Below are 13989 nucleotides of genomic sequence, written 5' to 3' on the forward strand. Positions count from 1 at the left end.
GAACTACTTATGTTTTAGGGTTCATATGGGCTATCACTATGTAAAATTGAAATTCATTTTTTAAACACAAAAATGACCTTGTGGATTACATTTGCATTTTAGCAAGAGTCTTCTCGAGATGATCAACAGTGATGTCTGTACGTGTGTGTGCTTAGTCACTCAATCATGTCCAACTCTATGCAACACCATGGACTGTAGCTCACCAGGCTCTTCTGTCCTTGGGATTCTCGAGGCAAGAATACTGGAATGGGTTGCCATTCAGTCTGCCAGGGGATCTTCCCAACCCCGGGATCAAACCCAGGTCTCCCATATTGTAGTTGGATTCTTTACCATCTGAGCCACCAGGGAAGCTCAAAAATACTGGAATAGGTAGCCTATCTCTTCTCCAGAGGATCTTCCTGAGCCAGTAATTGAATCTGGGTCTCCTGCATTGCAGGCCGATTTTTTACCAGCAGAGCTACCAGGGAAGCCCCAATTAATGCTAAAATAGTATAATTCATCATCTTCCTTTGTCACATCACACAGTTAAGTTACAGAAACAGTGTGGATGTGTTTAATTTGAGATAAACTATCTGACTGCATCAATTCAGGAATTTTTAAAGCTAAAAAAATGACAAAAGTAGAATTATCTCAACAGTTACAGATAATACATTTTTGGTGGAAACAGATTTAGGGGAAAGATGATAAATTATATGATTGAATGTTTATATGGTTGATATTTCTTTTAAAATTCGAAGTGGCTTTGCTTTGTCCAATTGTAAAGTAGTATATGCTCATTACATACCCCCCAAAATCAGCAAACTGACTTCAAAAATCAAGAAGAAAGTAATTTGTAATCTCATCTTACAAAGGTAACATTTAATTTTTACCTGTCTAAAACTTTTCAATATATCTCTTTCCCTGGTATATAAGCACATATTGTGTGTTCTCTAACTTAAAAATGTTTTATCATACCTTACACACTGTTTTGGAACCTGCTAGACTGTATGATTCTAGTGTCTTTCCTTGTCTACTAATGTCAGTTCAGTTCAGTTCAGTCGTGTCCGACTCGTTACAATCCCATCAATCACAGCACGCCAAGCCTCCCTGTCTATCACCAACTCCCAGAGTTTACTCAGACTCATGTCCATCTGAATGCTGAGTTCCAAAGAATAGCAAAGAGAGATAAGAAAGCCTTCCTCAGTGATCAATGCAGAGAAATAGAGGAAAACAACAGAATGGGAAAGACTAGAGATCTCTTCAAGAAAATTAGAGATACTAAGGGAACATTTCAGGCAAAGATGGGCTCAATAAAGGACAGAAATGGTATGGACCTAACAGAATCAGAAGATAGGAAGAAGAGGTGGCAAGAATACACAGAAGAACTGTACAAAAAAGATCTTCACAACCCAGATAATCACTATGGTGTGATCACTCAGCTAGAGCCAGACATCCTGGAATGTGAAGTCAAGTGAGCCTTAGAAAGCCGAACAAAGCTAATGGGGGTGATGGAATTCCAGTTGAGCTATTTCAAATCCTGAAAGATGATGCTGTCAAAGTGCTGCACTCAATATGCCAACAAATTTGGAAAACTCAGCAGTGGGCACAGGACTGGAAAATGTCAGTTTTCATTCCAATCCCAAAGAAAGGCAATGCCAAGGAATGCTCAAACAGCTGCACAATTGCACTCATCTCACATGCTAGTAAAGTAATGCTCAAAATTCTCCAAGCCAGGCTTCAGCAATACGTGAACCGTGAACTTCCTGAAGTTCAAGCTAGTTTTAGAAAAGGCAGAGGAACCAGAGATCAAATTGCCAACATCCGCTGGATCATCAGAAAAGCAAGAGAGTTCCAGAAAAACATCTATTTCTGCTTTCTTGACTATGCCAAAGCCTTTGACTGTGTGGATCACAATCAACTGTGGAAAATTCTGAAAGAGATGGCAATACCAGACCACCTGACCTGCCTCTTGAGAAACCTGTATGCAGGTCAGGAAGCAACAGTTAGAACTGGACATGAAACAACAGACTGGTTCCAAATAGGAAACAGAGTATGTCAAGGCTGTATATTGTCACCCTGCTTATTTAACCTATATGTAGAGTACATCATGAGAAATACTGGGCTGGAAGAAGCACAAGCTGGAATCGAGATTGCCAGGAGAAATATCAGTCACCTCAGATATGCAGATGACACCACCCTAATGGCAGAAAGTGAAGAAGAACTAATGAGCCTTTTGATGAAAGTGAAAGAGGAGAGGGAAAAAGTTGGCTTAAAGCTCAACATTCAGAAAACGAAGATCATGGCATCTTGTCCCATCACTTCATGGCAAATAGATGGGGAAACAGTGGAAACAGTGTCAGACTTTATTTTGGGGGGCTCCAAAATCCCTGCAGATGGTGATTGCAGCCATGAAATTAAAAGACGCTTACTCCTTGGAAGGAAAGTTATGACCAACCTAGATAGCATATTCAAAAGCAGAGACATAACTTTGCCAACAAAGGTCTGTCTAGTCAAGGCCCTGGTTTTTCCAGTGGTAATATATGGATGTGAGAGTTGGACTGTAAAGAAAGCTGAGTGTCAAAGAATTGATGCTTTGGAACTGTGGTGTTGGAGAAGACTCTTGAGAGTCCCTTGGACTGCAAGGAGATCCAACCAGTCCATTCTGAAGGAGATCAGTCCTGGGTGTTCATTGGAAGGACTGATGCTAAAGCTGAAGCTCCAGTACTTTGGCCACCTCATGCGAAGAGTTGATTCATTGGAAAAGACCCTGATGCTTGTAGGGATTGAGGGCAGGAGGAGAAGGGGACAGCAGAAGATGAGATGGCTGGATGGCATCACCAACTCGATAACCGTAATCACTTGTAATGATTGCATAGAGTTCCATCTATCATTATTTACTTAGCAGATCTTCTGTTAACAGGCATTTGATTCATTTCCAGTTTTCTGTATATTTCTGTATATTGTCTAATAATTTCCCTAGGATCAATTATTGGAAATAATTACTGAGTCAAAAGTTTTGTGTCTGTTGAGTTTCTGCCAAATAACCACACAGAAAGATTATACCTGTTTAGTCCTTTGAGCATCTGGTGAAAGTTTCTATCACGTCTGCCTCGATACCCAGTATTTCTCAGTATTATCAGTCTTGTTATCCTTTGTTAACCTAGAAGGATATAAATCAGTTGTGCTTATGGTATGTTTTACTGTGTAAGAGCTTCCAAATTATATGTCAAGTTTATTCATCTTTCTCTTTATGACTTCTAAGTTTTGGGCCATTCTTAGAAAGTTCATACTATCACAGAATTATTTCTTTAACTAGGTTTATTTTTCTTAGTACTTATGATTGCATTCATTTATTTGCTTTTAACATTTTAAGCACTTGAACAATTTAGAATTTGTTTGGCTAAAAGATGTGAAATAGGAATCCAAATTTATACATATATATATATGACTGTTTTAGAATGATTTTTTATTTAGGTTTGGGTAGATCCTTCAGTACATTATGTTTTATTTGATTAAGTCCATAAATGTGCTTACTTCTTAAACTTATAAATGAAAAAATAATTTTTTCCATAGCTAAATGTGGTCATATTCATACGAGGGCATTGTTATATTTTTTCCGTTTTTGTTTAGTGGAGAAAGTAGCAAACGAAAGCCAGAAGACCCCCAGGGATGTAGTCATGATGGAAAACTTCCACCATATTTTTGCAACACTTTCTCGTTTGAAAATCTCATGTCTAGAAGCTGAAAAAAAAGAAGCCAAACAAAAATACACAGATCACCTTCAGTCTTATGTCATATACTCTTTAGGACAACCTCTTGAAAAACTAAATGTAAGCATATTTTCATTCAGTAAATTTTTTCTGGTTTTGAACCTGTGTTTACATGTGAGTAACACAACAGACATTTATTTTTAAGGTTGCTCATTCATTGGTGCAGGAGGATAAGGAAGGATGGACTGAGATACTGAAGCTGCTCAGACACTGCTAGATGTTTTACATACATTATTATTCTTTTAATTATTCTTTTAATAATTATTTAATATTCTTTTAATAATTATTCTTTTAATTCTTGTAAACCATGATGTGGGGTAAGATAGCATTATCCTTGTTTTACAAATGAAGAAACTGAAAGTAAATAAAAAGTTATAATAATTGACAGGTAGCAAAGCAGGGTGATTAACCATAGATTTAGCCTTTTCCATTATACCAGTCTTCCATTTCTTACCTCATAAATGGCTAACCTTTATCCCTAGCTCAGATGAAGATTTTGAAAACTCTATCAAGATAAAAAGAAAAAAAAATTGTTTTATTCATTGCCTTTTCTTTATCCTTCCTTTCTTGACTTGTCCTTCCCCAGAGCAAATCTGATCTTTAAACATGAGAAATGGTAGTTTGAGAACTTTGCAACATAGTAGAAGCTTAAATGGACCCTTCTAACAAATTATGTCCACAACGTGGTTAGTCATCTTCTATGTTTTGAAGTTAGAGTCAAATAAAAATTGTCTGTCTGTTGTCAGCAATTCAAATGCAGAACCAGTGTCTTATAAACTGAAGAACAGACAGATATTCCTTTAGGGTAAAGGGTCTGTCTCAGACCTAAAGCCTGCATGGTACGTAACTGCAACATAAAGGAACTTCCTTTGAAATCAAATTTAAAGCAGAAGCATTGATAAATCCTTTCACATTGTCATAGAAGCTCTAGCCAATGCAGTAAGACCGAAACATAAAGATATAAAAAGAATCATACTGGAGTGGACTGCCATTTCCTCCTCCAGGGAATCTTACGAACCCAGGGATCAAATCCGTGTCTCTTGTGTCTCCCGAGTCGGCAGGCGGAGTCTTTGTGACTGCGCCACCTGGGAAGCCCTCAGGGTTATAATTACCTGTATATAATATGTTGAGGTTATTTTATCTGGTAAAGTAAAATAGGTTTTTTAACCTAGTCAAGATATATATATATATATCAAAAAACAATTTGTTTCCTATATGTTATAATAACCAATTAAAAATCTGTGTAAAAAAATAAAAATCTGTTGGAAAAAAAATTTTAAATATCCAGAACAGATTTGTCTAAAAAATTATTATTGAAAATTTAATAATTTAATGAGGAATAAATAAATAATTGCTAAGAAAATTTTAGAGAATAGTAGTGAGGGAATTTGACTTGTCAGTATTAAATCGTGTTGTGCTCAAGTGAAGACTTGACAATCAATATGCATGTTAAAAAACCAATTACACTTAAAAAGCAACCTGAGAAGAATGTAACAGCACCACAGTCAGTATACTTACTATAAAAGATCTTTTTAAAACAAATCAAGAAAGCACTAAGATCCCAATATATAAATGGGTGAGGGTTTTGAATGTACTTACTGAGCATATGAAAAGCAGATAAACTTCCTTTCTAGCTGAAGAATATTGAAATAAAATGACAAATAAACCTTTCTTGCTTTCTTTTGGCTACACCACTTGGCATGTGGAATCTTAGTTCCCCCTTCCCATCCCTCCACCGGGGATCCAACCCATGCCATCTGCATTGGAAGGACAGAGTCTTAACCACTGGACTGCCAGGAAAGTCCCCCTTTTTCAGTTTTCAAAATGACAGATTTTTTTTAAATTATGATAATGCTGATGATAGTATGATAAGATAAAATAGTCTCATATGAGAGAAATATAAAGTGATTGAACTTTTCTGGGAAGCAGTTTGTGTATATGAAGAATCTTCAGAATATTTAACAATTACACTCCTCAACTGAGGAATTATAGTCCTAGAAATCTATGCTGGACAGTCATCAATAATATGGGTAAATACCTATGTATAAAAGTTATTTATAGCTGTATTTATAATAGATTTTGTTTTTGATGAATAGATTTTGTCAACTTCAAGAAAAAAAGTAAAAAATATTAAATACTTAATACTGAAAGAATGAATAAACATAGTATAGTCATTGGATGGAGCATGATGCAGCCATTAAAATTTATACTTTGGGAAAAACATAAAATATTAAATGAAAAATATAGCATACAAAAGTATAACCTCATTTTCATACTCACATATCAAAAGACTAGAGGGAAATCTAGTCTTTTGACAGTGCTTATCTCTGAGTAGTGTGATAGTAGCTGATTATTATTTTATCCTTTATATTTTCACACACTGATTTTTACACAGTGGATATATACTATTTTATAATCAGATTTTTTTTTTAATTTAAGTGGTAATGAGAGCCGTTCTTAGCCATTGTTTCTTTTCATTTCCTTGAAGCATTTCTTTGAAGGTGTTGAAGCTCGGGTAGCACAGGGTATAAGAGAGGAGGAAGTGAGCTACCAACTTGCGTTTAACAAACAAGAACTCCGAAAAGTTATTAAAGAGTATCCTGGAAAAGAAGTGAAAAAAGGTCTCGATAACCTCTACAAGAAGGTTGATAAACATTTATGTGAAGAGGAGAACTTACTTCAGGTATGCTTTAGTTCTTTTAACCTACCTACATTGCACATCCTTATATATATCTATTTCCCCCAAAATATTCCTCTAGAAATGCTATACATTTTCTAATTTTAGTGCAGGAGGAAAGTGCCATATAAAATGCAGACAAGAGTAGTAAATTGTGAGGAAGAAAGGAATATTTATGCAAGTTTATATGGCTATCTCTGTGTATTTTATATTTCTGTTGTATCGTTTTGAGACATTAAGTTGTTTTGCTTTTGTTTGGGGGTGGGTTTTTCATTACCTTTTTGTGTTTTGTTTTAGTTTGGAGGGTAGTAAGGGAATGGAATGGTGTATGGTACAGTGGAGTGATTCTGAGAATAGGAGCCTGGATATGGATTCATAATCTGCCTCCAGGTAAAGCTACCTGGTTTGGAGCAAGTTAGTTAATCTCTCTGAGCCTCAGTTTCCTTATTTGAAAAGCAGAAATAATACGTCTACTCTGTAGGTGGGCACTAATATTATTGCCATTGCCATTTTATACATGTGAAAATCAGAGCTTAGAGAGGTAGAGTAATGTGACCATGATCCCATACTTAATGTATGATAGAGTCAGATTTAAACCTCAGTTAGAGATGAGAATTACTCTGATTTTAGCATCATGGAAGGCTTCATGAAGGAAAGCATTTATGTCAGTCTCTGAAAGTCAGATACTAACTTAACAGATAAAGTAGAAGTGGCTTCCCAGTGGAAGAAATACTGTGAGCTAAAAGAAGAGAAGCAAAAAGTATAAGTAAAGCTGTTTAGTAAAATAGTCTTATGCTGACTATTAGGAATTTAAGATTTGTGACATTTAGGATTTACAAGGAAAAATCCTAGAAGGCACTCTTTGAACTGGCAGATAGGAATGGTGTTCGTTCATAGTACCCACCCTCACCAGGTTGTCATGAGACTTAAATAGAATAATACGTACATAAAGCACTTTGTACTGTGCTGATATGAAATAAGTTGAATAAATATAACCTATTGATATTACTAATATGTCAGTGTGTGTGTCAAATTCTGTCTTGATAGTTGTCTAAAATTTATTTATTTATTTATTTTATTATTACTAGTATTTTTAAATTTTTTGGTTTTTTTTATAAAATTTATTATTTTATGGGACTGTTCATTCCTTTACTTTTTTTTGACTGAAATATAGTTGATTTACAGTGTTGTGTTGATTTCGGCATTTTAGTTTCCACTTCCAGATTATAGAATCCTTTGATTGCTCATGATTAGTCTGACTTATCTTGGTGTCCTCCATGTCATGACGAAGTGTTTTGCATCGTTAATTTTAGATAAAGAAATTAAACTTTCATCTGATGTGAAATTTCATGTAATCCTCAGTCTTATTTCATACATAGTTGTGCCTAGCCACATCTGTGTTGGATATTGGAACAGATATAACAACAGCTAAAATGTAATAAACATTACTGTGTCGAATACTGTTCTGAGCACTTTGCATACATTCTCTCATTTAATCTCATTTGAACCTGTGAGGAAGGTATTACTATCATCACCCAGTTTATAGATAAGGGGCTTGAGGCACAGAAGAGTGGTGTAACATACTCAAGCTCACTTGAGCAGTTAGGAATCTCGTTTCAGAATGTACATTCTTAACGGTTGTTGTTCAGTCGCTCAGTCCTGACTCTGTGACCCTATGGACTGCAGCATACCAAGTTTCCCTGTCCTTCATTCTCTCCCAGTTCAGTTCAGTCGCTCAGTTGTGTCCAGCTCTTTTCGACCCCTTGGACTGCCCAGAGTTTGCTCAGATTCATGTCCTTCGAGTCGATGATGTTACCCAACCATCTCTTCTTCTGCCACCATCTTCTCTTCCCACCCTTAATCTTTCCCAGCATCAGGGTCTTCTCCAGTGAGTTGGCTCTTCGCATCAGGTGGCCAAAATATTGGAGCTTCAGTATCAATCCTTCCAATCAATATTCAGGGTAAATTTCCTTTAGGACTGACTGGTTGGATCTCCTTGCAGTCCAAGGGACCCGAGAATCTTCTCCGGTACAGTTCGAAAGCATCCATTTTTTGGCACTCAGACCTCTTTATGGTCCAAGTCTCACATATGTACTTGACTCCTGGAAAAACCATAGTTTTGACTCTACAGACCTTTGTCAGCAAAGTGAAGTTTTTGCTTTTTAATATGCTGTCTGGGTTTGTCATAGCTTTTCTTCCAAGGAACAAGCATCTTTTAATTTCATGGCTGCAGTCACCATCCACAGTGATTAACTATTATGCTATCCTAAATGCTTAGAATATGTCTTGACAATATTTCTACATTCTTGTTTATGTATTACTTCCATTTGTAATTTAGTGACTCATTTTCATTTTTTATAGGTGGTGTGGCACTCCATGCAGGATGAATTTATTCGCCAGTACAAGCATTTTGAAGGTTTGATAGCTCGCTGTTATCCTGGATCTGGTGTTACAATGGAATTCACTATTCAGGACATTCTGGACTATTGCTCCAGCATTGCACAGTCCCACTAAACCTTATAAAAGGAGAAAAGATAAACGATAAGAAACATTCTGAGTATACCAGACACTATTCAGAAATACCAAGCAACCATTTTGAGAACTCAGACTTGAAGTTTTACGTATCACTTAATGTCAAATAAATGGGTAACGCATGCTTGCTCAGTTGTGTCTGACTCTTTGCAACCCCATGGACTGTAGCCCACCAGGTTCCTCTGTTCATGGAATTTTCCAGGCAAGAATACCGGAGTAGGTTGCCGTTTTCTTCTCCAAAATGGGTAATACCATACCACGTATATTCAAGAGCAAAACTACCAACCTATGTGGCAGTTTTATTCGCCCAGTAGGTTGTATACTAACTTAAAGCATTTGTCTCATCATAAATGCCTTTATCCTTTTTCTATGACTGAACAGAAGATTTTCCTTTGTTGTCTCACTTCTTGTATTTGGGAGTGGTCATCCAATATGTAATTCATTGAGAGTTTGTCAGCTTTCAGTAATTCAGTATTGGTTGCAAATCATGTAACTACTAAAATACTGTATCGAATTTCTCCTTCTGAATAACTAATGTGTATATGGATAAGGCTCTTGTGAAGATCAGTTGTAAACTTGAATTTTGAGGATCATGTGATTCTGTGTAACAGTCTGAAATACATTTTCCAAAAAGTTGAAATGTGGTAATATTATTCTTAAATTTATCATGTGCTTCATTTGTATGAAAGCAAGTTCTTATAAAATCAATATATAAGAATTATTACATGTCATTTACCATAAAACATAGTCAGTGGTACTCAGGACTGAGAATCACTGCCATAAAGAGACTCATGTCCTTAATGTATAAACACAAAGACCCTATCAGTACAGTTGCTTTTTTTTTAACATTTATTTTATTTTTGGTTACATCAGGATCTTCACTGCAGCCTGTGGGCTTCTCTCTAGTTATGGCGATCAGGCTTAGTTGTCCCATGGCACATGGGATCCCAATTCCTGGACCAGGGATCAACCCACATTCCCTGCATTGTAAGGCGGATTCTTAACCACTGGGCCGCTAGGAAAGTCCCTTAGTACAGTTTTAATAGCAAAAAATTGCAAATAATCCAACTTTCCATTAATAGTAGATGGATAAATTAAGGTATAGTCATTATTTGCCAATACAGTGGTGAAAATTAGTAAATTTTATCTACAAAAAATAGTGCAGATAAATACCAGGAAAATAATGTCAGGTTTGAAAAACAGAAGTCAATCATGGTATATATACCATACGATTCTATTAATATAAAAGTTTAAAATAAACAGTATTTAGAGTTACAAGTGTGATATAACTGAGAAAAAGCAAGGAAATGATCATAAAATTCTGGAGTGATTAGGGAGCAGGAAGGGAAGATTATGGTATCTAGCAGGGGCAGGATTTTAAAGGTATGTTATTTTACTTAAACTGGGCAGTGGCTGCATGGATTTCATTGTATTATGATACTTTATACCTTACACATACCTTATAAATCTTATTTTATATTAGCTCAACATTTAATTTAAAAACAAACTCATACGTGTATATATATTCTTTATTGACATAGGAAAAAACCTTAACATTCATAGATCATCTGGAGCCAAAGAAGATACAGGGTTGGTTGGATTGCTCAAGGTTCAAGCCAGCTATTATCAGAGCTGATATTCCACACAACAGTGACCTCCTTCTCAAGAATGTTATAAATATATTTAAACATCTAAAGACCAAACACTGTCTAATATTTCTGTTAACAGGCCAAGGTTAATTTTACCTGAGGTGGTATGGGTCTTATTTAAAGAAAAGGCAGAGGCGCGCGGTGGGGCTGGAGCATGTGGGGGCGGGTCACGCAGGGCACGTGGCCGGGAGCAGCGGTGGCGGTCTGGCTGCTGGCGAGGAAGCCGGCGCCGGGCCCCTGGTCCACCGGACGCCATGCAGTGCCCGCCGCTTCCCGACGCGGAGCCATGGAGATCGGCATGGAGATCAGCCAGTGCCATTAAGGGGAAATTGCAATAATTAGGAGCGTACTTCGATGAAGAACTTCCTGATTACGTTATGGTGATGGTGGCTAAAAGAAAAGTCAGGACCAAATGACAGAGGACCTGTCCATGTTTCTAGGGAAAAACGCAATTCGATTCACCATATGGCTTCACGGTGTACTAGATAAACTTCGTTCTGTAACAGCCGACCCCTCTAGTCTAAAGTCTTCTGATACCACCCTCTTTGATGGTAACTACCTTCAAACAAGAGCAGTTTCAGTCGAGGAGATGAGAGAAGGCACGAAGCTGCAGTGCCACCTCTTGCAGTTTCTAGCACTAGACCTGAAAAAAGAGAGTCCAGAGTTTCTACAAGTTCACAGGAGCAGAAAGCCACTAATGTCAGACCGACTTACAATGATGGAGCTGCAACCCGACTAATGACCACACTGAAACCTTTGAGGGAGCTAGCACCCTCTGAAGATGTGATTGATATTAAGCCGGAACCAGATGATCTCATTGATGAAGACCTCAGTTTTGTGCAGGAGAATCCCTTATCTCAGAAAAAAACTACAGTGACACTTACATACGGTTCTTCTCACGCTTCTATTGAAATCTGTCGACCACCTGCAACTCGAAACACAGACAGTGGTGCTCGTGTAAACAGGCTGCAGTTTCAGCAGCAGCAAAACAGTGTTCATGCTGCCAAGCAGCTTGATGTTCAGAGCAGCCGGGTGTATGAAACAGGACGCTTGTGTGAGCCAGAAGTGCTTAACAGTTTAGAAGAGACGTACAGTCCCTTCTTCAGAAGCAACGCAGAAAAGATGAGTATTGAGGAAGAAAACTTTCAGAAGAGAAAATTGCCCGTGGTAAGTTCAGTTGTTGAAGTAAAAAAGTTCGGTCACGACGGAGAAGAGGAGGAAGATGACGATTGTGGGTCCCGTACAGGAAGCATCTCCAGCAGTGTGTCAGTGCCGATAAAGCCTGAACGGAGACCTTCACTTCCACCTTCTAAACAAGCTAACAATCTAATTTTGAAAGCTATATCTGAAGCTCAAGAATCTGTAACAAAAACAACTATTTTACAGTCTCACAGAAACAGACACTTCCAGTTGCTCCCAGAATTCGAACTTCTCAGAAAGAATTGCTAGCAGAAAATGGTCCAGGGACAAGGCAGAGTCCCCAGGATAAGTTCTCCTATTAAAGAAGAGGCAGAAAAAGGAGATAATATAGACAAAAGTCAAGGAACTCAACAGAGGCAGTTGTTATCCCGATTGCAAATTGATCCCATAATGGCAGAAACTCTGCAGATCAGGCAAGACACGAGATCATTTATTCTGAAGAAGCCAAAGCTGTCTGAGGAGCTAGTAGTGACAGCAAACCAGGAGTCGGGGATGATGACGGCAGATGCCCTTCGGGCCCTTTCAGGACACCTTGTACAGACACAAGATCTTGTACAACCAGATAAACCTGCGAGTCCCAAGTTTATAGTGACGCTGGACGGTGTCCCCAGCCCCCCAGGATACATGTCAGATCAGGAGGAGGACATGTGCTCCGAAGGAATGAGACCCGCACAGCACCCTGCAGCCTCACACGGGGGACTTGCAACCCAGCAGTTGCACATGCTGAGCAGGCAGCTTGAGGACCCAGATGGTAGCTTTGCAAATGCTGAGCTGAGCGAGCTGAGCGTGGCACAGAAGCCGGAGAAGCTGCTGGAGCGCTGCAAGTACTGGCCCGCCTGCAAGAACAGGGATGAGTGCGCTTACCATCACCCCGAGTCGCCTTGCAAAGCCTTTCCCAATTGTAAATTTGCTGAGAAGTGTCTGTCTGTTCATCCAAATTGTAAATATGATGCAAAACGTACTAAACCAGACTGTCCCTTCACTCACATGAGCCAAAGAACCCCAGGACTGCCTCCAAAACCAGTCACAGCAGCAGCACCGCCTTCCAGTAGTCAGCTGGGCCGCTACTTCCCAGCTTGTAAGAAAATGGAGTGTCCCTTCTATCATCCCAAACACTGTAGATTTAACACTCAGTGTGCACGGCCTGACTGCACGTTCTATCATCCCACCATTACTGTACCACCACAACATGCCTTGAAATGGATTCGACCTCAGACCAGTGAGTGACACCCAGTCCTACCTGACAGAAGACTGTGTCGTTTGAGAGTTTCCGTCTACTGATGAAAGACGCTCTGCAGAATCTGTCAGATCTTTGAAATTTGGAATATATTGCTTTCATAATATGAAGTTTATTGCCTACCTGAAGTGTCTAATTTTTCAAGTTTGTAAGTTTATTAAGTGATTTTAACATTGGGTCTTTTGTTGTTTTGTTTTGACTGTGGAAAGTTTAAGGAAAAGCTGAAATCTATTAAAACACTTGAGGCATGTTTGTACAAAAATAAAAATAAAGAAAAGGCAGACAGCAAAATGCTTCTTAGAAAAGAATCCAAAAAAGTAAGCACCTCAAATAACAAAATTATCTAAATAACTGGATAGAAATTTTAAGAAAGTAAGATGTACATGATTCCTATTAAAGATATACATTGGTTAATTAATATGTCTCAGTTTATTTTTGTGTTAGTATCTGTTTATTCTAAGGAATTAGAAACTAACAAAGTTTAATGCATATAGCTTTTCAAAATTAAACAATAAGATATTTTGAATGAAAAAAGAAAAGGCAGTGGATGACTCAGCTACAATTTTCTAGATCTTAGAGATCTGTAATATTGGATGCTACAGATGGGACTGGAGAAGAGCAACATATGATAATTCAGAGAATATAAAGAAATGAAAAAGTGCTGGGAAAGCAAAAATGGCTATGCCAAGAAGGTTAAATATACAGTGGTGTCTAAGAAGTAAGATTGTTAATTCTCATAACCCTGATGCTGGGAAAGATTGAGGGCAGGAGGAGAAGGGGATGACGGAGGATGAGATGGTTGGATGGCATCACCAACTCGATGGACATGGGTTTGGGTGGACTCCAGGAGTTGGTGATGGGCAGGGAGGCCTGGCGTGCTGCGGATCATGGAGTTGCAAAGAGTTGGATATGTCTGAGTGACTGAACTGAACTGAACTCTAGTCT

General features: G+C 38.1%; 1 protein-coding gene and 1 pseudogene across 6 annotated transcripts in view; both read left to right on the forward strand.

Annotated features, from left to right (window-relative positions):
* EXOC1 (exocyst complex component 1) overlaps positions 1-9598 on the forward strand; it is a 54534-nt gene extending 44936 nt beyond the window's left edge. For all 6 annotated transcript variants that reach the window (XM_069593104.1, XM_069593107.1, XM_069593102.1 and 3 more), the window contains 3 exons: positions 3610-3809; positions 6238-6432; positions 8788-9598. In XM_069593104.1, the coding sequence (XP_069449205.1) occupies positions 3610-3809; positions 6238-6432; positions 8788-8940 (548 nt within the window). In that variant the 3' untranslated portion in view covers positions 8941-9598. The remainder of the gene's footprint in view (positions 1-3609; positions 3810-6237; positions 6433-8787) is intronic.
* Positions 9599-10700: 1102 nt separating this feature from the next.
* Positions 10701-13462, forward strand: LOC138442149 (zinc finger CCCH domain-containing protein 14 pseudogene; annotated as a pseudogene).
* The last annotated feature ends 527 nt before the right edge of the window (positions 13463-13989 follow it).

Source organism: Ovis canadensis, chromosome 6 (assembly GCF_042477335.2).
Source record: "Ovis canadensis isolate MfBH-ARS-UI-01 breed Bighorn chromosome 6, ARS-UI_OviCan_v2, whole genome shotgun sequence".
Lineage (NCBI taxonomy): Eukaryota > Metazoa > Chordata > Mammalia > Artiodactyla > Bovidae > Ovis > Ovis canadensis.